Source organism: Cnephaeus nilssonii (assembly GCF_951640355.1).
Source record: "Cnephaeus nilssonii genome assembly, chromosome: 11".
Lineage (NCBI taxonomy): Eukaryota > Metazoa > Chordata > Mammalia > Chiroptera > Vespertilionidae > Cnephaeus > Cnephaeus nilssonii.
Genome location: NC_137082.1, coordinates 41,743,899 through 41,767,092, shown reverse-complemented (window position 1 = coordinate 41,767,092; position 23,194 = coordinate 41,743,899). Strand labels below are relative to the sequence as shown.

Below are 23,194 nucleotides of genomic sequence, written 5' to 3'. Positions count from 1 at the left end.
ACATTAAACAATATACTCATTGAAGGAAATTCAGAAACTACAAAAAGCAAAAATAACTGATAATCTTGCCACCCTGATATGGTGTTAATATTTTATTGTGCACCTTTTCCAATCTTTTCTATGTATGCATATCTCTCCCCTCTCCCCCATAAGTTTGTCTCTTTTTTTTTCATTTTAACTAAAGAAATACTTGGTTTGGTTTTATTGGAGTTTCAATATTTTTTAGAGGAGTTCCTAGAAAATATTCAACTTACCTGCTTTAAATTTAATAACACGAATTCCCAAATTTTTATTCAATAAGAAATACAAACTTCTAGGAATATATACAAAGAAATCAGAAAGGATATATGCACCCCTATGTTCATAGCAGCACAATTTACAATAGCTAAGATTTGGAAACAGCCTAAGTGCCCATCAGCAGATGAGCAGATTAAAAAACTGTGGTACATCTATACAATGGAATACTAAGCTGCTATAAAAAAAAAGGAACTCTTACCATTTGCAACAGCATGGATGGACCTGGAGAGCATCATGCTAAGCGAAATAAGCCATTCAGATAAAGATAAATATCACATGATCTCACTCATTTGTGGAATATAATGAACAACATAAACTGATGAACAAAAATAGAGCCAGAGGGAAAAATATAATATTTTAGAATATAATAGAAGTAATCCTATTATTTGCAGAATTTTTATATTTCTTACAACTTTTGTGGTATTATACTATGTTAGTACAGTTTTGGTAATATTATTTTACTTAAAATCCTTTTTTTCTTGAAATATGTTTATTGCATGTAATATTATATTTATATTTAAAATCATTTTTCTTGAGATATTAATGTTTATTGCAAGTATTACTATATTTAAGATCGTTTTTCTTAAAATGTTAATGTTTATTGCATGCAACATTATATTTAAAATCATTTTTCTTGAAATAAAAAAAGTTCCCATTTGAAAATAAATAAATAAATAAATAAATTTACCAATTAAAAAAAAGAAATACAAAATAAAAGTTACTTGCATTCTCTTGTGTGGCAAGGACAGGAAGAATGTGGGAAATGGAGGAAAAGAAGAAGTAAAGAGATAGAAAACTGCCTTTGGGTCTTGGGATTCACTCTGGATTATCGCTGCCTTCAAAGTCACACAATTGCCATTCGTTACAATTTATGGATTCTTGTGAAGATAAAAGCCAAAACCTCTAGCTAAAAGAGGGGCCAGACTAGAAAGTGGTCAAGGCCCCAGTTCAAAGCCTTAACTCTGTTTTCTATAATTTGTTATGGAACATGATGGCTCCTAACTCCTTCAGCAAGAAACCATCGAATGGACTTGTCCTGGACTTGGACAGCCCCCTGGAGAGCCCGAAGCGTAAACCAGTCTAGGTGAACAGGTATGCCCAGCGCAGGTCAAAAGTTCTAAGACACACCAATTCATTTTCATTTTAACCCGAGGTTCTTTGTTGTGAAGTCAGTTTCTTCCCCCAATCATATTAGCTCAGCTCCTCTGGTGTAAAGGTCATTACCTGTGGTTTTGGTCAGAATGAGGGCAGACATACCCCAGAGCATTCCAGAGCTCAGAGATTGGAGCCAGTGGGTGCTGACCTTTTAAAGACAAAAGATCCCGTTGCCTTCCAAACAGCAGGCAAAGTGGATAGAGAAAGTGACAGCAAAAATCTAACGTGGGCTTTATAAAGTCTAAAAATAGGCCCTGTAAGAATGGTTTCTTTCCAGAACAATTTTAAAGTTTCCCGGGAGGCATCAGGTGTTGTGTAAATAGAGGATAATGGCTTTCTGAGCCACTGGGGACAGCACAGCGCTGGGAGGGCTGCCTGTGCTTGGGCGCCCTGGACAGGTGAGAGAAAAGGCTTTTGTTCACAGCCCTGCAGCTGTGTGACAAAGCAGCCTGAAGAAGGTCAGGGCTTGTTTCTGGTGCAGGAGAGCAGTACTGGGAAATAACTCCCTGCTCCTATCTTGCCACATGGACCAACTGGAAGAATAGTAGGCTGTGCACCAATTTTCATTAGAAAGAAAGAAAGACAATGAATGAATTAACCCGCTTGCAAGACTAATCAATGCAGATTACTTCTGAAAAGAGACAGTCTTTCCCTAGGTACAATCCTAAGTCTGCATTTACTTAACTCCCATGATTCAAAAGTAGATGCTGGAGGCCAGTAGGCTTGTGCGGGGTCCTGCCCAGAAGAGTGACATCATTTGGAAGGTCAAGAGCAGAGACTATGGGACCTGAGTAACACAGTGGGGGCTAGATTCAGTGTGTCCCTCGGTCACTGGAATGCAGACTCGTCCACAGTCAGGGGGGGCCCAAGCCCTCTTCCTGCCTCCACCTGCAACTCCCAGCCAAATAATGACTCTCTGGAGTGAGTCCCGGTCAAACTAAGGATCCTTATGACTTTAAATTTAGTTTTAAAACTTATAGCTCTAGAAATCATCTCTCTCTCTCCATCTCTCAGAGACCTGGCTTCCTTCCTCCCCCGATAGTCAGCAACCCCCAACGCAACAGAAGACAGCAGCCCAGACCTGATGGATGGTCACACAGTCCACACCTCCAGCAGGCTAACCATAACATCTTGGTTCAGCTCCTGAACCCTAAGATGGAATGACTCTTTGACTACTTTCCCATGAAACAGACAGAGGGACGCTGGAAAGGACCTCAGGGCTGTCCTCAGGACCTGAAGAAATGATTCATCACCCTTATGTCACACCTCCAACCGATCAGCTCCCAACAGGACCCCAAACTCCTTAACCCACGGTGCCTTCCTTGCGACTTTGCCCTGTGTAATCTGTAACCTACATGCCATCGGGGAGTTAGGGCTTTGAGCATTAGCTTCCCGTTGTCCTGGGTGGCACCATTCATAACAAAACAGCCAATATTTCTCCACTGCAATTCTCGGTGTCGAGTGCTGGGCTCTGGCGGCACCGGGTGGACCCACTGTCTGTTCGGTAACACTGGCACCAACATACAAGCTCCCCGTGTGATTCCAATGCACAGCGGGCTCGAGAATCACTGGCTCTTGGGCCTGAGAGCTCTACAGCTCAATGCGTACATTTAACTCTGTTTTCCCCAGCAGGTTGGTGAAGACCCGTTCGATGAGAGGAGAAAATAACGTGTGCGCCCTGGGTTAGCCTGAACACCACACGCAGGCCCTTGGGCTCTCGGGCCCTCGCTTCGGCTGGACGCACACCCTCTGGGAATGCCTTCGCCCCACACTCTACATTCTGAACACTGTTTCTTTCACTCACGTCCAAACTCCCTTTTTTTATCCCTCAAAATATATCTTAAATCCCTACAATGAAGCTCTCTCTGGTTTAAATGGAACCTAAGCAGCAAAAACACACATGAGAGCTAAAACAGGCCTCACACATGTACCCAATTCTTTAGAAAGAAGCAACTGGGCTGCCCTGAGGTAGCAGCCCATTCACCTTCTCTCGGCCCCGGAACTCTAACCAATGACAAAGGAAACACCTTCGGGGGGAGGGGAGGTCTCATTTTTAATGTGATTTTCATATTTGCTTCCTTTTCATGAGAAAAAAAGATGGCGAATGGCATCATCTTTGAATGTTATAGATATTTCCATCTCATGTATTGGGTAATTTGATTTTCATAATTAATATTCAAATGTACTCAAGAGAGCACAAAAGTCTCAGTAATATGTGAGAAGGAAAACAAAAGTAGTCCTACTTTTATTTGTCTACTCCAGAAAGTATTAAGCATTTATATGCAATAAAGTTTATTGAACTTAAACACCAATCATGTCTTTTTCTTTTTATGTCATTTTTTAAAATTTAAATTCCCTCTTTATGTTTCTTCTGATTTATAAGAACTCTAAAAAAAGATGTATTTTTCCTTCCTAATCCTTCCCCCGCCCCCACTGCTGGCATATCTATCTGCTGATTTTCTGCTGGTCTCTCCTGGGTTCCTGGCCCCCATCCACTCCAACCCCCAATCTGGTTGGGCAACTTTTCCAGGAATGAGCACAGGAGAACAAACATCCAAAGTTCCCTGTGGTTCCCCAAGGCCCCTTTAGAGCCACCACATTTGAAGCTGACATGACCAACGAAAACCATCAGCCACAGAGACAAGGAATCAAATTCTTTCTAGAACCCTCAAGGCAGTAGGGGTCCTGCCCACTGCCTGCTGCTGAAATTCTTTCCAAGTACCTATTGCTTATTTCAGAGATGCACTTCCTGCGTGAAGACAGACCTGGCCATTTGGTTGAGAACCCTCAGCCCGGAAGAGCACCAGGGGGCTGGGCCCGGTGCCTTGTGAAGATCAGCGGTGACCTTCAGCACTGGTGGTGTGCCCAGTGGGTCCCAGTTCCAGCTGTAAACACTCCACTCAGACGGGCAGTGCGGATGGGGGCAGAGTGCCTGCAAACACACTTGGCTTCCGACTCCAGCTCCACCATTTAAAGCTGTGACTTTAGGCAAAAGTTGCGTAACCTTTACAATAACTTCTACCTCCTAAGATTGAGGTGATGATTGTGATTGAATTATAATGCATATGACTAGAATGTCTCAAAATACAGGAGGTCTCAGACTCTGCTTGCTTTATCTGTAAATGACGTAGCAAGGGACAGAGGTGTCCTGATGGAAACATGAAGACAGGGGGGCATGTGAGTCAGAAAGCTAGATTTTTTTTTAATCTATATATATAAAGAGCCAGTGTCCGTAACATCCAAAACGACCTAAGGCTCGACCGAATGCCAGGCTGTGCGTGCAGCATGCCAAGCAGGCTGAACTGTTGACCTCTGAGAGAGAGAGAGAGAGGCGGGGACTTGCGTGAGACTGCCTCATGGCACCCCACATCCCTCCTTGACCGACTCGAAGCCAGTGAGGGCCGCCTCCAGGCCGCAGCCCCAGGTCCCTCGCCCCCACCCCAGGCCCAAGAGCGTGGCGCTGGGCAGGGGCACCCAGGGGTCCGGAAATGAGGCGTGAGGGGCCGGCACAACATGGAGGGGCTGTGTTTATACCACCAAGTTCCCTGCTTCCGCCACGCCCCACCCCACGCATCCCTCCTCCCTCCTCTCGGCGGTCCAGCTCCTGCCTACATGCTTGCCAGGCAGGCCCGACTGCACCGGGGAGTGAGCCATGGCGATCGGGACGGCCACTTCCTGGGACGGGATGGCCGGGCCATGGAGACTCACGAGGGCTCGGGCGGTGGGGATGACCATCCAAGCCAAGTCGGGCTTCGGTGGGGCCAGCAGGAGCCCGAGGCCACCCCAGCCCCCACAGATCCCCGGGCCGGACAGTGGCTCAGCGGCGAGGGTGTCTCCATGCACGGCGACCCGCGAGTTGCTGCGACCATGCCCCATGCTTCAGGGAGGGGGAGGAGGCTCGTGGCCACCGGTGCCCTAGGCCGCACCACCTGCACCACCACCTGCCGGGATGGTAGGGTCCAAAGCAGGCGAGCTGCTCCTGCCCCCCGGTGGTGGAACAGGGAGGAGGGTGCTGGGTGCAGGGAGGGGACCTCAGCCAGGATTCTCCCGGTGCAGGGAAGAGGCCCGGCCTGGGTCCAGTGGGGAGCTTAGGAAGTCTGGCTGAGCAGGCGCCGGTTCATATCAACTCTTACTCTGCCATCTTCCTCCAGCTCTCCAAGCTAGACCCCTGCCCCACCTGCCTGGGGGAACGGGCTCTGGGCGACTTCCTCGAGCACAGAATGTGGACCCGGAGACCTCAAGAAAGAGTGCCCAGCGGGGGCCGGTGAAGAACTACCAGGGCAGAGCTGCTTCGGTGTCTCCGTGAAGTTTGCAACCGACCCAAGGAGGAAACCAAGAGGGGAGGGGCCGGGACCTGTGAATTCCCAGCGCTTTAGCCACTTGAAAACAGCCCTGCTTGGAATGTGAGGCAGCAGTACGTTCAGCTGAGAAGTGAGGGGGCTGAACCCCACCATCGCTGGGCTCCTGCCAGTCCGAGGCCCGAGCGTCCACCATAAGAAGGAAAAAATGGAGGGAGGAGCCTGGAGGAAGGGAGGACAATTGAAGGAAACCATGTCTAGACTTTCCCCAGCCCTCTCCCTCTTTCCGCTGCCTACAAAAGCCCCAGGACCGGCCACAGTTCTGTCTCCACCTTTTAGTCCCCTGTTCTCCAGCCACAGAGGAAAGAAATAAGAAGTCTGTGCTGCCTTCAGAAAGTATCTGATCGGCTGGTTGCCTCCCGGGAGGGGGCCTAAGCCGTCAGTAGGACATCCTGTGAGGGCTCCCGGACTGTGAGAGGAGGCAGGCCAAGCTGAGGTACCTCCCCTCCCTCCCGCCCCCCACACACCAGTGCACGAATTTTCGTGCACCAGGCACTAGTATATATATAAATGAGTGATTACTCCACTATAGGTCAATTTATAAAACATTCCATTCCCCTGCTGACAGGTCAGGGGTGACCCAATAAAAGGCAAGTCCTAAAGTTTGCAGGAGCCACCCTCTCTGCTATGAAGGTAAGGTCAGAGCCACCCTCAACAGAGAAAACCTGGCTGAGAACAAAACCAGCAGAAAAAGCAGCCGAGGAGGACGGTGGGTGGGAGAGTACTGCTACTGACATGAAACAGGAGGCAGCTGGTTTTAATGCACACTCTGTTACTTCCACTCTTTTCTGATTGTATCAGCCAGGGAATGTGTACACCCTTCACTTCAGGCCTGCGTGTGTATCCTGTGGATAAACTGACAGAATTGGGAGTGCTGGTTCTAAGTGGATAGATAGGCCTTTGCCATTTTGAAATTATTTACACAGCCTCCACCCTCCGTTTCTTCCCATTCCTGTCAATACACTGTGCTATTAAAATCTTTTGGCACTCGGATCTTTGAAAATGGTATTTCATTAGAGTTTTCTGATTGTATTTTATTGTAAGTGAGGCTAACTATCTCAATGTTTAATTTATGCTGGTATTCCCTGCTCCCTGAACTGTCTATTTTTAGCCTCTGATCATTTTTTTCAATTAGGCTATTGGTCTTTTTATTGATTTGTAGGAGAAAATTAGCTTTCTCTGTGATGGAAACTGGCCGTATTTCCCCCGGTTTGCCCTTTCCTTAACTTTATGGTGTATTTTTGCCATGCATACTATTTTTTTGTTTTCTTTAATCCTCACCTGAGGATATTTTTCACATTGATTTTTAGAGAAAATGGAAAGGAGGGGGAGAGACAGAGAGAGAAATCGATGTGAGAGAAACATGAATTGGTTGCTTTCGCATACGTGCCCTGACCAGGGATGGAAACCACAACAAGCAAGGTACGTGCCCTGACCAGGAATCCAACCTGAAACCTTTCCCTGCACAGGACGATGCTCCAACCCACGGAGCCACGCCAGCCAGGGCCTATTTTTGTTTTTCTATAAATGAAATTGGAATTCTTTTGACATCCAAACTTGAAATAAAATAGAGTATAAAAAGGAAACATAAAGTAAACATTTTTAAAGTAATTTTTTTTTAGGTTAAAAAGTGTTTTTGCGAACTTAAGAGTATGCCACGTAGAACCTGGGCACATCCAAGTTGATGAAGCAATCCTAAATGATACCCACAAGCGCAAGGAACAGTCAGCGGTAGAGAGCGGGCCCCCGGGTGCAGTACAGACCATCCAAGTGAACACTCTATCGCCCAAACGAGACACTATTTCTGACGTGCTGCCCATTGGCACTGCTGCGCTTCTTTTGAGGGAAAGAAGGAACAAAATTGATCTCTCTCTCTCTTCCATGGACCCTCCAACTGTTTTCTTTAATACGTCTGTTATTATGTCACCCTGATTTTAGGCTCTGCTTTCCGTATTTATAACCTCATCAAGCACTGCAACATTATTTTACCATCCTCACTGTTATTAGGGATACTCTAGTACACTCTGCAAATCAAGCCTCGGATTCACCCCAAATGCCCAAGGAAATACAATGAAGCAAGAGGAAGGCAAACAGTAGGGAGAGGAAGGCTCCTGCGATCCCACAGTTAACGCCCTGTACGCTGCCACACCTGTGGGGCTCACATTCTCCACCCATAAGGAGGTAAAGGACCACTCATTCCACTCACATAGCATCTGCTTCTCAGCTAAGATGGTGTTAGGACTTGTTGTTGATTCACCTGTTTGCTCTGGAGGCTGGCTTTTTTCAGGGAGAGTTGTCTATAGAGAAAATACATAGGTCCTGTATTTTGTCCAGTGTTTTAGCATTATCAGGGGCTGTCACAAGGACACATTATCTCATAAGAACAGCCCTGAGAATAAGTCCTAATGTTTTACATGGGAAAAAAAACACACACCTCAAGCTGACAAATACTTTAATGCCTCCCTAATTTTTCTGCCCCACTGAAAGCATCCATGGCTTTCCTTGTTTCTGGTTTTTGTCAGTATTTGCAGACATTCAGAAATGACAGAGAGAGAGAAGGACATTATTGTGGAATGAGTTGATAAGGGACCAATGCCATTTTCCTCTGTGGGCGTCTGAACCTTCCCCTCCTCTGTTTAAATGAGTCCTTTGATGTAATATACCCACCAAGGCAGGCTACCCACAAAGATTCATGGCTCCTTCCCCTGTCCCCAGTGGAATTTTATCCAAAAAACCTCAAGCATACCCGAGAGAAAAGTAGCCAATATTGCCTTAAAAGTATTTTTAATAAAATCTAAAATAAAAAAAATTTTGAATTGTGTCTGCTATTGTACTTCAAGCAAGGGTCTCTATCATCAATCTAAAAAGTAATGCTGTCTGCATGCATCATTACAAATTTAGCTACAGGGAAAAGATGACAGGAAAAAAATTCAAAAATCTCTCTCATCTTTTCTGAGTCTGTTTTTCATGTCAAGACTGCTTCATTAACTTCTCTTACAGTACTCAGAACTCCCACAACCTCAGAGAGAACCATATGTAAAGTGTTGTTTTTAATTCCAAAGCCAAATACAAATATGTTTGAGACAACCCACACCTGTTTCCCATAATTTGCATGGATATATATTGCATGTTTATAATATTTGTTTTTCTATATGAAGAGTATCAGTCTGGAAATTCCTCTCTTAAAGAAGACTTGAAGAGTGTTAAAGTTCTGATCCATAAAAATGTGAAACTAAAGGTGTTCATTTTGTCTGTGGGACCACACTGGAATACAGTAGTCTGCATATGAAGAATTCCATTTATTCCCAATATCAGTAAATGATTCCTTTGTAGTCCATGGCATTTTATTTTGATGACTCTACAATTTTAGAAAATTATTGGGCAAAGAAAGGGAATTGAAAGGGGGAAATAACATGTATGCTATGTATTATCTACTTTATGTTTGTTCATTATTTATTTTACTTTTTAATTAAGTTTATTGGGGTGGCATTGGTTAATAATATTATGTAGGTTTCAGATATACATGCCTTCGATATATGATCTGCATATTGCATTGTGTGCCCACCACCCAAGGTGAAATCATCTTTCGTCACCAGATAGTTGGCCCCCTTTACCTTTGACTACCCCCCACCCACCTTCCCTCTAGTAACCACCATACTGTTATCTGTGTCTATGAGTTCCAGTTTTATATCCCACATATGTGTGAAATCCTATGGTTCTTAGTTTTTTTCTGACTTATTTCACTTAATATTCTCAAGATCCATCCATATTGTCACAAATGGTAGTATTTCATCTTTTCTTATTGCTGAGTGGTATTCCATTGTATATAGGTACCACATCTTCTTTATCAATCACCTGTCAAAGGACACTTTGGTTGTTTCCTTGTCTTGGCCATTGTGAATAATGCTGCAATGAACATAGGGGTGCATATATCTTTGCAAATAAATGTTTTCAGATTTTTCAGGTAGATACCCAGAATTGCTGGGTCATATGGTAACTTTATTCTTAATTTTTTTAAGAACCTCCATACTGTTTTCCATAGTGGCTGTACCAGTTTATATTCCCACCAGTAGTGAATGAGGGTTCCTTTTTCTCTACAACCTCCCAACACTTTTTATTACTTGTCTTGTTGATAAAAGCCATTCTAACAGGTGTGAGGTGGTATTTCATTGTAGTATTTTTTAAATGTTTTTATTGATTTTTTTAGAGAGGAAGGGGAGAGAGGGAGAGAGAGAGGGAGAGAGAGAGAGAGAGAGAGAGAGAGAGAGAGAGAGAGAGAGAGAGAAACATCAATGAGAAACATCAGTTGGCTGCCTCCTGCACACCCCTTACTGGGCATCAAGCCTATAAACCGGGCAAGTGCCCTAACCAGGAATTGAACCTGGGAACCTCTTGGTTCATTGGTCGACACTCAACCACTGAACCACACAGGCCAGGCTCATTGTAGTTTTTATATGCATTTCCCTAATGCAAAAGGAAATAAATAGACCCTGTATTTATACAGTGTTTTTGCATTATCAGAGGGTGTCACAAGGAAACATTATCTCATAATAACAGTCCCAACAGCCCTGAGAATAAGTCCTAATGTCTCAAACAGGAAAGAAAAAAAACAAAAACATACCAAGTGAAGTTGAGCATCTTTTCACATGTCTGTTGGCCATTTGTACATATTCTTGGGAGAAGGGTCTGTTCGGGTCATCTGCCCAGTTTTTAGTTTTTAGTTTTTAGTTTGTTTGGTGTTGAGTTGTATGAGTTCTTTAGTACTGTCTGCTTTAAAACCAACTCTGTAAAAAGTAGGAATTGCTTGAAGTAAAAGCATTCTTTGCTCTGTATAACTGTCACTATTTGGGAGGATTTAAGCATCTGCCAAAACCAACAAAATCTGAATAGAAAAATTTTTTTAATTTATTTTTAAAAAAAGAACTTAAAGGATTATTAGATTTGAATACTATTTTTACAATCCAGAACAAAAAAACGCATCTGATGATCTGACCACCAGAGGGAGCTATAACTCCCCCAAATACACCTCAGTGGAGCCACAAGGAGCCTTCTTGTTAGGGATGCCTTGGAATTCCTCCCCTCCAGTGGACCAAGTGGTGAAGGGTGAGGCATCCCCTAAAGTTAAAGACATTGTGGTAAGTCCGAAGTTGGAAGGAGCTAGAAATAATGTGGTATGTGCTAATAGAGAATTTTTATATTATTAACATTTATAACCTGCATATTGTAAAAAATGAGGGTCAAAAAGATACATACAGAACAATAAAATAAACAAGAAGTTATAAAATGAGAGGGTAAGAAAATATGGGCATTCATAAATCACTGGTAGAGTACAAAAGCAGGGAAAATACATTCAGCCAAGTGGCAGGGAGGGTGCCGAGCGCCATGCGATTGTGCATATAGAAGGGGTGGGCAGGGTAAAGGCAGGCATGGATTGGGTGGCCCTGGGCCAATGTGGGATGACAGTGGGGCACAAGGGTGAAGATCTAGCAGAGGAAAATCCCAACACCGTACCATGCATGAGCAACCTCGGACCAGATGCACAGGGTGAGCGAACAAAACCAGTCCCCACATCTGGACAAGGTGGGTGCAGAGGCAGGGAAACCTGCCTGGGGCGATCTCACAAATGAAAACAACTCAGTTGTGCAGAAGGAGAGCTGGTGGTCGTTCTGGGGACCAGCAAAGGCCCAGAGGAGGAAGAGCGTAATCTCTGAGGGTATACAGGGCTGAGCATGGAGGACGCCACGCCCAAGAGCTGCACGGGAGGGCACTGGTGTCAAGGTTAAGGAGCCAGGACCTTGATCTGAGGCAGTGAGTGATGGCTGAATGGTAGCAGAATATAGTCTATGTTTGAGAGAGAGAATATGCGGAGGGCCCGGGAGGAGAGGGAAGATGTGAACAGCATTTGGGAAGTCCTCTATAGAGACACTGAGACCAGGTGTGGGTGGAGGTCTGCGAGAAACAAGGACAACTCTTGGGTTCCTAGCTGGGACACCTGGATAGACAATGGAGCCACCAGCTGAGACAGATAATTCCAGAGAAAGAACAGTTTCAAATATTTTGACATTCAGGCCAAGAAACTGCGGAAGGGCAAATGAAGATCCTGAGTTGTGTGGTCTCACTAGTCATTCAAACCTCATTTCCAGGCCACAGTGGTTTGACAATTTCTTTAATAACACGGAGAAAATGAAATCACACTACAGGGAGCCAGTAACCCACTCTGGAAGAAAGGAATTTGAACATTTCTCTTTTACTGTCTAAGCTGTCTAGATAACATGTAAAATCACAAAACACTTGGACAAAATTAAAGCCAATGGTGGCAATGAACTCCCAAGTCAGAAGGGGAGGAAGGGAGGGAGGGAGGGAGGGAGGGAGGGAGGGGGAGAGAGAGAGAGAGAGAGAGAGAGAGAGAGAGAGAGAGAGAGAGAGAGAGAGAGAAAGAGAGAACAATATACAACCAATAGTATTTTCTTGCTAGCAAAAAGGAAAGAAACTAAAGTTATAAGATTCATCCATTTTTATTTTTCAACAAGTTACCCCCAAACTTAAAATATATTTTTCAAATGCATCGCTTCTTTCCCACCATGAATGCCCAATCTCAAGCATCTAAATATAACAGTGACTCAAAACAGTAATCAGTTCTCCAAGGAGGGAAGCACAACAATGGACCTACAACATCGAAGGACAGAAATGCCAACAGCCCTTGAAGCATGTCTGTCACCCAATCCTCTCTGTGCCAGAAGGAAGGGAAGCCCCCTCATTCCGAGACGGGCATATTTTACATCACTTGTGTTAGTAGGAATGCCAGTCCTTTTTTTTTTTTTTTTAAATCCTTATTCGAGGACATTTTCATTGATTTTTAGAGAGCGGGAAAAGGGAGAAAGGGAGGGGGAGGGAGGGAGAGAGAAACATCCACGTGAGAGAGAAACACTGGTGGGCCTCCTCCAGCAGGCGCTATGACTGGAGACTGAACCAGCAACCCAGGTAGTGCCCTGACCTGAAATCGAACCCACAACCCTTCGGTGCATAGAATGACGCTCCCACCAACTGAGCCACACCAGCCAGGGCGCCAGTCCGTTTAGTAGTTCACTGAGGAAGTTACACATTGCAGGTTCCTTATTGAACATGACTTGCACTAAGGTCATAAACCTAAGAAATAGTCAGTAGAGAAAACAGGCAATATTTTCATTGTAATGCACCAATTCAAAGCACTGTCTACACCTGCTTGTATGCCTACAAATTCAATTTTATTGATTCATGTGTGTCTATGCAAAGCAGTGAGAATCATTTTCTCTAAGACGAAACATTTTACAGTTTATTTACTTGTAGACTTTACAATATACAGTGCATCTGTAAAAAAAAAAAAAAGTGTCATAAGCTATATTGTAAGCATGCTGCCCTTGAAGAGAAAAGAAAAACATAAAAAGCTACTATAATATCTAGGAACCCACCCCTCCCTCCCCTAAAAAGTCAGTACTGGCTGAATTCCTGTCTGTCACTGACCAACCAGAAGCTCAATGAAACAGTTTCATCTGGAAGTCCTGACCAAATGATACTGGCACTCCCAGGTCTAAAAGTGGATGTTGTAGAGAATCAGTAGCTCACACCCTTGGGGGTGGCACACGATGGCCCATGGGCCACTGGCAAACAGCCACACCTCTGTTTACACACTGTCCTGGCTGCTTGGGCACTATCTCAGAGCCCGAAAGTCCTGCACCGCGTCAGCTGTTCACTCTCCGGCCCTTTATAGAGCAAGTCTGCTGGCCCCGATTCCCATGAATCCCTGCAGCACTCGAGAAAGGTTGTGTTTACCATTTCCAACCTGCCAGCTCCGTTAATCCTATCAGCAGCCTTAAAGACCTCATTTCCCAGGTCCCTCCCTCAAATATAAACATGAAGTAGAAATAATTTAGGAAATCTTTGACACCGTTTCTTAGGGCATGAAATAGCATCACATAGGAGCTATGTGTCTGAGAAATAGGATATCTGGGGCTTCCAGACATATGAGCCCAAACTGGATTCTGGATTGTGCATTTTCCAAAGCATGATTTTCAGGTATGAGAATATTTTCACCTTCAGTAAGGGCATTTTTATTGACGCAGATGCATAGTGAGCCTGAGAGCATTATTCTCAAGGCCCAACCGCTGAGAATGGTTGGTGAGCTACCCTCGCCCTAAACCTCGGGGAACCATTAGCGGAGAGAGAGAAGTGTCTCCCTCACTCCTCTGGTGATGAAACGACAGTAGTCCTCCGCCATCAGAACGCCAGACCGCCTGGCAGTACCTACCGGCCTCGTCTCTGAAGGCTTGGTTTTTAGCTCAATTTTTGTCAAACAAAGATTTTCTTCATTATCTTATACATTCAGAAATGTTTTCATTTCTGGCTCATCTCACACTGGCAACATTCCCTTCTTTAGACTCTTTCCGATCTCCCCCCAAAAGGAAAACAGTGGGACAAATATAGACTGCTTGAAGATAAAGCCGGAGTAAAGATGTTGGGTGAGGGGTGGAGGATGGGTACAGAGACCTGTAGCTAAAAAATGAAGGACAGGAAGGAGCAAGGAGCGGCTGGCAGCAGGAGGAGACAGAAGAAAGGCTGGGGGCCCAGGACACACCAATGTCAGGCAGGCGACCCAAACTTCACCAATCCCCAGAGGTGTCTTAGGATTTCTGACGCCACTGGCAACTGGAAGTACCCACAGCTCTTCTGCTGCTTTCTAATTTTTCCATTTTCCCAGGCTCCACTCTGACCAGATGAACAAAATTTATCAAGCATCTACCATGCGTGGAGCCATCCTCATCTTCCTAACACATCAGATTCTGGGTCCTACGGAGAGTGACCAGAGCATCCATCTAGATGGATAAGAATGAGGGCAAGAAGGCCTACGATGCTCCTCTGCTCTCTGTCAAACCCCTGGCAGAACCAAGGCTCTGTGGTGATTCCTACATAGCCATGCATCAGAATCGAGGCAAAGGAGCGGATTCTGAATGAGGAATTCTGGCTCACGTGACATCAGGGATCAGCATGGCAATGCAGCCTGTCTACTTCACCCCTTCATTTACCAAAACTGCAAAGATGCAAAAACCAGTTTGTATGGGAATATTTGGAAACTGACAGATATCCCCTGCATTCTCCATTAGCCTTTTTTGTTGGTTCACCATCATTTTCTAACTATCCATCACTAGGGCACTGGCTATGCTCAGCAGGCCGTGGGGCCTGATGAAGACATGCTGGCCCTAGGCACTAACCCTAGGCACTAACAACCTCTGGGAAACCTGGTGGCCCAAATGGTGTTCCCTCTATGACTGACATTTTAAGAGGATGTTGTATGCATCCAAACATTCAAAACCCAGGAGGTAAACACAAATATATAAGATGTGTGTGGTTGTTACAGAATTGGAAGAGGTTTTCATTTGGGAGGAGAGGGTTAATATTCTTTAACATCATTTCAGGGTTTGGGGGAGGGGAGGAGTCTAATCAGAATAAAGAGGCTGAGAGTTAGGTTCTCTGGGGCTCTCTCTCAGGAGTAATTGCATAAGCTCCTCGGTGCGGGGATTGGAAGACAAATACTTCTGGGCTCCCAGGCCATTAGTGTAGATGTGATTCTCAGCAACACCCTGGGTAGCTAGGGCTGCTCAATTAGGCCTCCACAGATTTGCAAGGAGCCTGCAGAGCATGAACACTGTCCCAGCAGAGAGGAAGGTGCTCGGCCCAGCCTAAGTGGGAGAGGGTGCTGCAGGGAAGGGGGGACAGAGAGCAGCTCTGCAAGCCAAAGGCCACCCAGTGAGGGGTCAAAGCCAAAGGCCACCCAGTGCAGGGGTCAAAGCCAAAGGCCACCCAGTGCAGGGGTCAAAGCCAAAGACCACCCAGTGCAGGGGTCAAAGCCAAAGGCCACCCAGTGCAGGGGTCAAAGCCAAAGGCCACCCAATGCAGGGGTCATAGCCAAATACCACCCAGTGCAGGGGTCAAAGCCAAATGCCCGCTCCTCCCCCTCAGGGCCATGTCAGTCGGGGAAGCGGCCACATGGACCCAGGAGGTGTGGGGTCTCCAGCTCCACAGAAAAGGCATATCCAGCAGACACCTCCGGCCACGTGACCATGCATGGACGCAGGCCCAGGGTGTCTACATTGCTGAGATTTTCCAGAAACCTGGGAATATGGATATTTCATATGAAATCTCCTAAATGTTGGCTCAGGATTTCTGTTTTAGGGCTCCATGGGCCAAATAAACACCTGTCAGTTCAGTCTAGTTTCTAGGGATCCACAGTTTGCCAACTCTGGCCTCAGGGTGTCTTAGAAGTGCTCCCAACTTGGTGAGGGACTCTCAGGTCTCGAGGGTTCTCTATTAGTCAAAGGAGACTTATTCTGTGCGACGTTTTCAAAAAAGGGTGAGGAAAAACCCACAACTTCTAATCCTTTGGTAGAAAAAGTAAATTAATATTTAAAATTGACATGTATGTAGTGGATAGCCAAAACATCACCTCACCCACTTCTTGCTGGGGGGGGGAATATAACTTAACAGTGAAGGGAACAGACAAACCCACATTAACCCAGGGGTCAAGTTCAGCACCACTGATTAAGGGACGACCAGACATTGTGTCCCTCCTGAGCAGACAGCATCCCCATTCCCGTCCCCAGTGTTTAAACTGAATTTGATCAAGGCTTCAGATCCAACTTGAAATATACAGGAACCCCAGGAGAAACAAGAGACCATTACATGAAACCACAAGAAACAAATCAGATGTGATGAGTGAGACAACCTACTGACAGTTCAACATCATGTAAAAGGGGGAGACAACTGCTCTAGATTAACAGGGTCTTAAGAGACCTACCAACTAAATGCAATACAAGATTCTCAATTGAATTCACATTTAAACAGCCCAATTGTAAAAGGCATTTTAGGGGCAGTTGGGGAAACTCAGATAATGGGCTGGGTAATAGAGTCCATTATGCCATTATTGGTCATTTAGTGAAAATTGTATTGTGGTTATATAGGAATATGTTCTTGTTTTTGTAGAGATGCAGGCTGAAGTATTTAGGGGCTAAATGTCATAATGTCTGTAATTCATTTTTGAGTACTTCAGCAAGAAAAGAAAGATGAAGCAAATGCAGCAAAATGTTAACAACTGAAATCTAGATGACAGGATGGAGGCGAGCTGGTGCCACGGAGCCGAGCTGGTGCCACGGAGCCATTGCCTCGCGGCGTGCAGCCTCCATCAGCCTCCATCGCTCACTACAGAGGGACTTCTTGCTTTGTCCCTCCAATGCCCTTGAGGCCGTGTGTGTTTTAAATTTCAAATCACCAGCTGCCAAAAGAAAAAATGATAGCAACCCAACCAGGTATAATTTGATGCTAAAAACTCAACATACAAAATAAAGAAGCAACTGTGAAGTGAGCGCCCTGGAAACTTCTGCATGAAATTCTAGAGTTGGTGAGTCGTAGCCAGCCTTGCTCAATGTGAAAGAGCAGCTTAACTGTCGCAAATGCATTCATCCTAAGTCACCTCAAATGAAGGCTGCTCATAATTCAGGAAAACTGGGTGGGGGGGGGAGGTCAAAAACTTGTATTAAAATGACCCTATTCAGTTAACTGTTTAGGCACAAGGTTAAACGTCTTGAGATACAAACATAACTGAAAAAGAATAAAGCTTGAAACTCAAACAGATATTCTAAGTTAAAAAAAAAAAGAGCAAAGTACAGCTATTCTAAATCTAATGCCTGGTGATACAGGTCTAAGAAGTTGGTCAGCTGCCATCAAATACAATGGCCAGTTCTTTAAATCTGCTTAAAAAAATAAAACCTGGTCATCAAATCTCAGGTTTTAGAAGGACCCGCACAGTCATCTAGACCAGTGGTCGGCAAACTGCGGCTCATGAGCCACATGCAGCTCTTTGGCCCCTTGAGTGTGACTCTTCCACAAAACACCATGGCCTGGGCGAGTGAGTCTATTTTGAAGAAGTGGCATTAGAAGAAGTTTAAGTTTAAAAAATTTTCTCTCAAAAGAAATTTCAATCGTTGTACTGTTGATATTTGGCTCTGTTGACTAACGAGTTTGCCGACCACTGATCTAGACCAACAGCCCATCCAAGGCTGGACTTTTGTCATTCAAGAACAGTATTAACCTACCACTGGAAAGAACACTGATGCATCTGGATCTTTCCGTTCCAGCACTCACTGTAGAAGAGCTGCTTCTTCTCGGGCTGATGACAATCCTCCTGAACCTCAATACTGTCACCTAGAAAAGGGAGGTGAGTACCCTCCTCACAGAGCGTGGGCGGCGTCAGTGACACTGTCACATTCCCTCCTGTGCCAGCTATCCTGGAAGCACTCCAAACAGCCTGAAAGTAACTTGTACTCCTGCCTCGCTCGATTCCCAGCTCCATAACGTACTAGAGGCATAGACTTTACAACGTAGCTAATCTTTCACATCTCAGTTTCCTTATGGGCAAAGTGGGGAGAACAATAGTACCTGCTGCATAAAACAGTTGGCAGAATCAAATGAGCTCCTGCGTAAATAGCTCAAACCATGACGGGCACATCGATACACTCAATAAACATGCCCCCTCCTTCTCACACCCCATTTTAAGAAAGCATATTCTAAGGAAAATAGATAGAAGATCCTCAAAACATTAAAAATAGAATCACCTTATGTCCCAGCAATTCCACTTCTGGGTATTTACCTGAAAAATCCAAAACACTAATTTGAAAAGATATATAGAGTGTCCCCAAAAATGTATTCACATACTTTGAATAAATATAAAGGCAGTGTTTATTAAAATACATTTCATTTTCAAAACTGAGCTATCAGCTATTACAGTGTGTATACATTTTTGAGACACCTGTACGCACCTCTATGTTCATTACAGCATTATTTACAATAGCCAAGTTATGGAAGCAACCTATTTATCGTTAGATGAATGGATAAAAAAGATATTGTACATATACACAATGTAATATTATTCAGCCATCACAAAGGAATGAAATCTTGTCATCTCTAACAATATAGATGAACCTAGAGAGTATTATGCTAAGTCACACAGAGAAAGACAAATACCATATGATTTCACTTATATGTAGGATCTAAAAAATAATAATAATAACTCATAGATACAGAAAAACAAATGGTTATCAGATGGGAAGTGGGTTGGGGAGCTGGGTGAAAAAGGTATTAAAAGTACAAATTGGTAGTCACAACAAAGCCACAGGGATGTAAAGTACAGTGCAGGGAATATAGTCAATAATCTACACTAATAAAAGAGAAAGATGCAAATGGACCATACCTTCGCGATGCCCACCAGCCAATCAGGAGTGGGTATGCAAATTAACCCAACAAAGATGGTGGGTTAATTTGCATACACAAAGTGCTGAGCAGCCCGGGGGCAGGGCGGGACGCTTGCCTCGTCACAGGCGTTCTGTACCACCCCAGCAGCTCCGGGCCTCTGGGCAGCGTGGGAAGGCAGAAAGGCAGCTCCGGGCAGGAGGAAGGCAGAAAGGTGGCTCTGGCAGGAGCAAAGGCGATGCCTGCAGCCAGGGGAAGGAAGGCCCATTCTTGCACGAATCTTCGTGCATTGGGCCTCTAGTACTGTAATAGTTATGTATGGTGTCAGATGGGTACTAGACTTACTGGAGTGAATACTTCCTAAGTTATATAAGTGTCTAAATCACAATGTTGTACATCTGAAACTAATATAATATTGTATGTCAACTATAATTTAAAAATGTTTTAAAGAAAGATAGCATGATTCATTTATCCCAAACTGTACACCTCTTTGTGGCCAAACACCAGGACTCATCCCTGCCACAATAGAACATGTCTAGAAGGTTCCCCCATAAGTCCAGATGTCCTGCTGACCCTGCCCATAACTGCCAGTGAGGTTCCTGACCAAGGCCTCACTTCCCCTGTGTGCAATGACAGCCGAGCTGACCAGGGGTCTTGACCTTCCACTGCAGCCACAGCCAGGCCTCAGGCACCCAATGGAGCAGTTTCTGATTGCACCATCATAAGACAGTGTGTTCCTTCTGTGGGGTTTGACATCATAATTTTGCACAAACATCAGCATCCATTGGAGATCACCTGCACCTGCCAATCTACTGACTCCCTGAATCCTTTGCTCTTGCCATCACCTCCCTTTCCCGTGCTCACCTTTTATGTCCTAGGCAGGCCTCCTTCCCTGGTCTGCAGGGAGCCTTTGTGAGAATTAAAGAGAGCCCAGGATGGCAGGTTGTGGGTGAGGGAGATGCCTTAAAAGCTAATGGCACCTCCGTGAGAATTAGGAAGAGTGGCCTTTCCTCAGCTGGCAACCCTGTGCCACAGCCCCTCTCCCCCCTAATTAGATTCTACTTATTGAATTCAAGGCCATTTACTGGGAAACTGCCAGGTGCCAAGATCTCTGGGCTTATGACAGGAATAAGAAGGGCTGTAGCCTCTGAGCCAACCAACTCTGCTAAGGCGGGGGCTGGAGGGAGGAGGAGGAAGCTCACGGAGCCACCACAGCCCAAGGACCAGAGTTGTTTTGTCCTTTCAGGCTGGATTTGATGGGGGCAGGCGGTGGGGAGCTCAGGAGGGGTGCTGCCTGCCACCTGCACTGGCCCAGGAGTGAGTCGTGCCAGAAAGGATGTGAGGAGACTCCATGCCGAGGGGAAAACATAAGCAAAGGCGACATGGCAGATTTAGAGAATGGTGAGTTTTCAGTGCCGGGCAGGAAAAGGAGAGAGGCCTTCTGTGTCAGGCTGAGGCCCCAAAACCAGAGGGTCACTAAGGGGACAGTGCAGGGCACTTGCAGATGATCCAGTGCTGTAATGAGGGGACTGCGGCAGCAGCCACCCTGCGCTCGTGGTGAAACCCCACAGGGTATCCAACGTGAAAGAACGCCAGGGCAGGGGCAAGTCACTGTTCTGGCACTCCCAGCTTATGTGCCCCGGGCCAGCAGCAAGCTTTCTGGACTTAACCAGTTAACTGCCACGCGTCCAAAACGGAAACCATCCCCACACACCACGATATTTTGAATTGAATTTAAAAAATCCGCCACTTGCGTCTATAGATGCTTATGGCGTACAAAGGGTTAAGCTTTGTCAACCACAGGACAGGAAAGCTGGACTGGGACAGCTAATGTCTCTTCTATGTCTGAAGTTCAAAAGGTCTTTGTTCTTCAAAATCTAGTTCCAATGCTGTCCCCAGTGGCTCTAACCTCACTCTGCTACCAGTGTAACACGTAACGCAACACACTGCAGAGGGCCAACAGGAACAAAAAGATCCCACATGAATATCGGGTGCAAAACTCTAAATAAAAAAAAAGCTGAGACACCAGAAAGATCGGCTGTTTCCCTGCCAGAAGTCACCAAATGCCTCCAAATTACCAAATCTCTTCATTCAGACTGTCTATGCCAAGGAATTATGCAGGTTTCTGAGGAACAGAATGACACTTGCATTCTTCCCTAAACTAGGAATATTTTTTAAGTAATATATTAAAATAAGCACAGACTTATTCCCAAACTGTATTTTTCCACTGCAAAAAACCAGAAACTTCAGAATCAATTTCCTCATGAAGTCAATCCATTGGAAAGACTAGCCTGCTGACCACCGTTGTGGTACAAGGTCTAGGCCCTGGCGCAAACTGTGGTCCCTGGACAAGCACTTCAGCATCCCTGACTCGATCAGAATTGGCAGGGGTACCCAGCAATCTCTGTTGGATGAAGGCCTCCAGGTGATCCTGCTGCCTGAACAGAACAGTGCTTAAGGTTAGCAAGCCAAAAAAGACTACAAAATAAAGTCAACATACCTGGCTCCAAAGATGTCTTTTTTGGCGAGATCAATTCCAGAAACAACCTTCACTCTCAGAACACGCGATTCTCCCTGTTGGAGGGGGAAAAACAAAATTAAAATAATGGACTTCAATGGATCGCACTCTCACCCAATATGCAGTCAAGGATTCCTCTTCAGGCCAGAACTGAAATACAGAGCAAACCAATTCAAGCATAGGCTGCTGCTCCCTACACTGAAGTTCAAAAAGCTACATTCCAGCTCAAAATTCTGACGACCCTAGCAGTTCAGAGCATCCAGATGAACTGAGCACAAGTTTGATTCAAACTAGGTCATGCAGATCAATTATGTTTGCACTGATAGGAAGGATTTCCCAGTTGTGCCAAGAATACAACCGTACACATGAAACCACCTAGATAAATGCCCAAATGCAACAAGGTACCATAAATTTAGTAAATAATCCCTCCTTTGGGGGGTGTGTATTTGTATGAGTGGCCTGAGATAGAAAGGAATTTCATGTGGTAAAATAGTTCTTCAACATTATGGTTTCAGAATGTCAGTGCTGGCAAGCAAACAGAATTCCTCAGTTCCGGTAAAAAGACCATCCTAAATGGAAATCTTCCCAAATCATCTCAGAAATCACTCATTCATTCGCCTGCTTATTCATGCATTCATTCCAACATTTTCCAAGCAGCTCCTATGCATCTGGCATTGAGCTAGACCTTGAAATACAGGCATGAACATGCTTGTGGTCTGCTCAGTGACAAGAAGACCAACGGCACAGGACCCCGTGATGACACCTGCCAAAGGGCGTGGGTGGGAGAAGTAGTTAAGGCTAAGACATTCAGAAAAGATGGGCATGCTCAGGAGGAGGTGGCAGGCAGAAGTCCAGGATAACTCTCAGGTTTCTAGTTTGGGTCACTATTAGTAAGTGTTAACATAAATTAAAATAGAGGGTTAAGTTGAATTCAAGGAGCCTATGAAACAACCAGTTGGAAAAAAATAAATTGATAAATGAGAGAGATGTCTAGTCTGGGATAGACCTGGGAGTTATTCATGTAGAGTTGGTAGTTACAACTAAAAGTCCGTGGAAAGTTATCAAAAAAGAGTGGTGGCGGGCGGGGGAGGGGGGGGCGCTAGAGATGAAGCCCTTTGGGACACAAGCACTAAGGAGGAAGAGAGAAGTACTATGAAATTCATTTCCCTAAAAACCTAGGCAGGAAAAGAAAACCTAAATGATTATGTAGATCATGTCATGTGAAAGGGAATAAAAGCAGAAAAGGAGAAATAAAACATGAAGAGACCAGGAGACTGAAGCTTTGTCAATCAGCCACCGGATCAAACAGGCATAGGTGCCATCAGACCCAGCGCAATATCATTTATGTCCCAGGATTCTTCCAGCCATTCAACCACTCTCCCACCATCCAGCCTGACACAAGGCTGCTCACACACAGACATAGCAGGGCACCAGTGTGGTTCAGAGAAGCTTCTCAACCTGTGTGCGCTTACGATCACTTGCGAACGAGGCCTGCACTCATGTCTGACAGGATAGAGTGTGTTTGGCAGCCTTCACGAAAGGATTAAGACAAGTCAGGAATCACTACTACATATCAGAGTGTCCCCAAGTG

The 23,194-nt window shown here is 45.1% G+C and overlaps 1 protein-coding gene across 2 annotated transcripts in view; it reads right to left on the bottom strand.

The window, feature by feature from the left end:
* The window catches only part of NEDD4L (NEDD4 like E3 ubiquitin protein ligase), a 310,671-nt gene that overhangs the window by 184,788 nt on the left and 102,689 nt on the right, over nt 1–23,194 (bottom strand). For both annotated transcript variants that reach the window (XM_079783553.1, XM_079783552.1), the window contains exon 2: nt 21,586–21,659. In XM_079783553.1, coding sequence (XP_079639679.1) covers nt 21,586–21,659 — 74 coding nt within the window. The remainder of the gene's footprint in view (nt 1–21,585; nt 21,660–23,194) is intronic.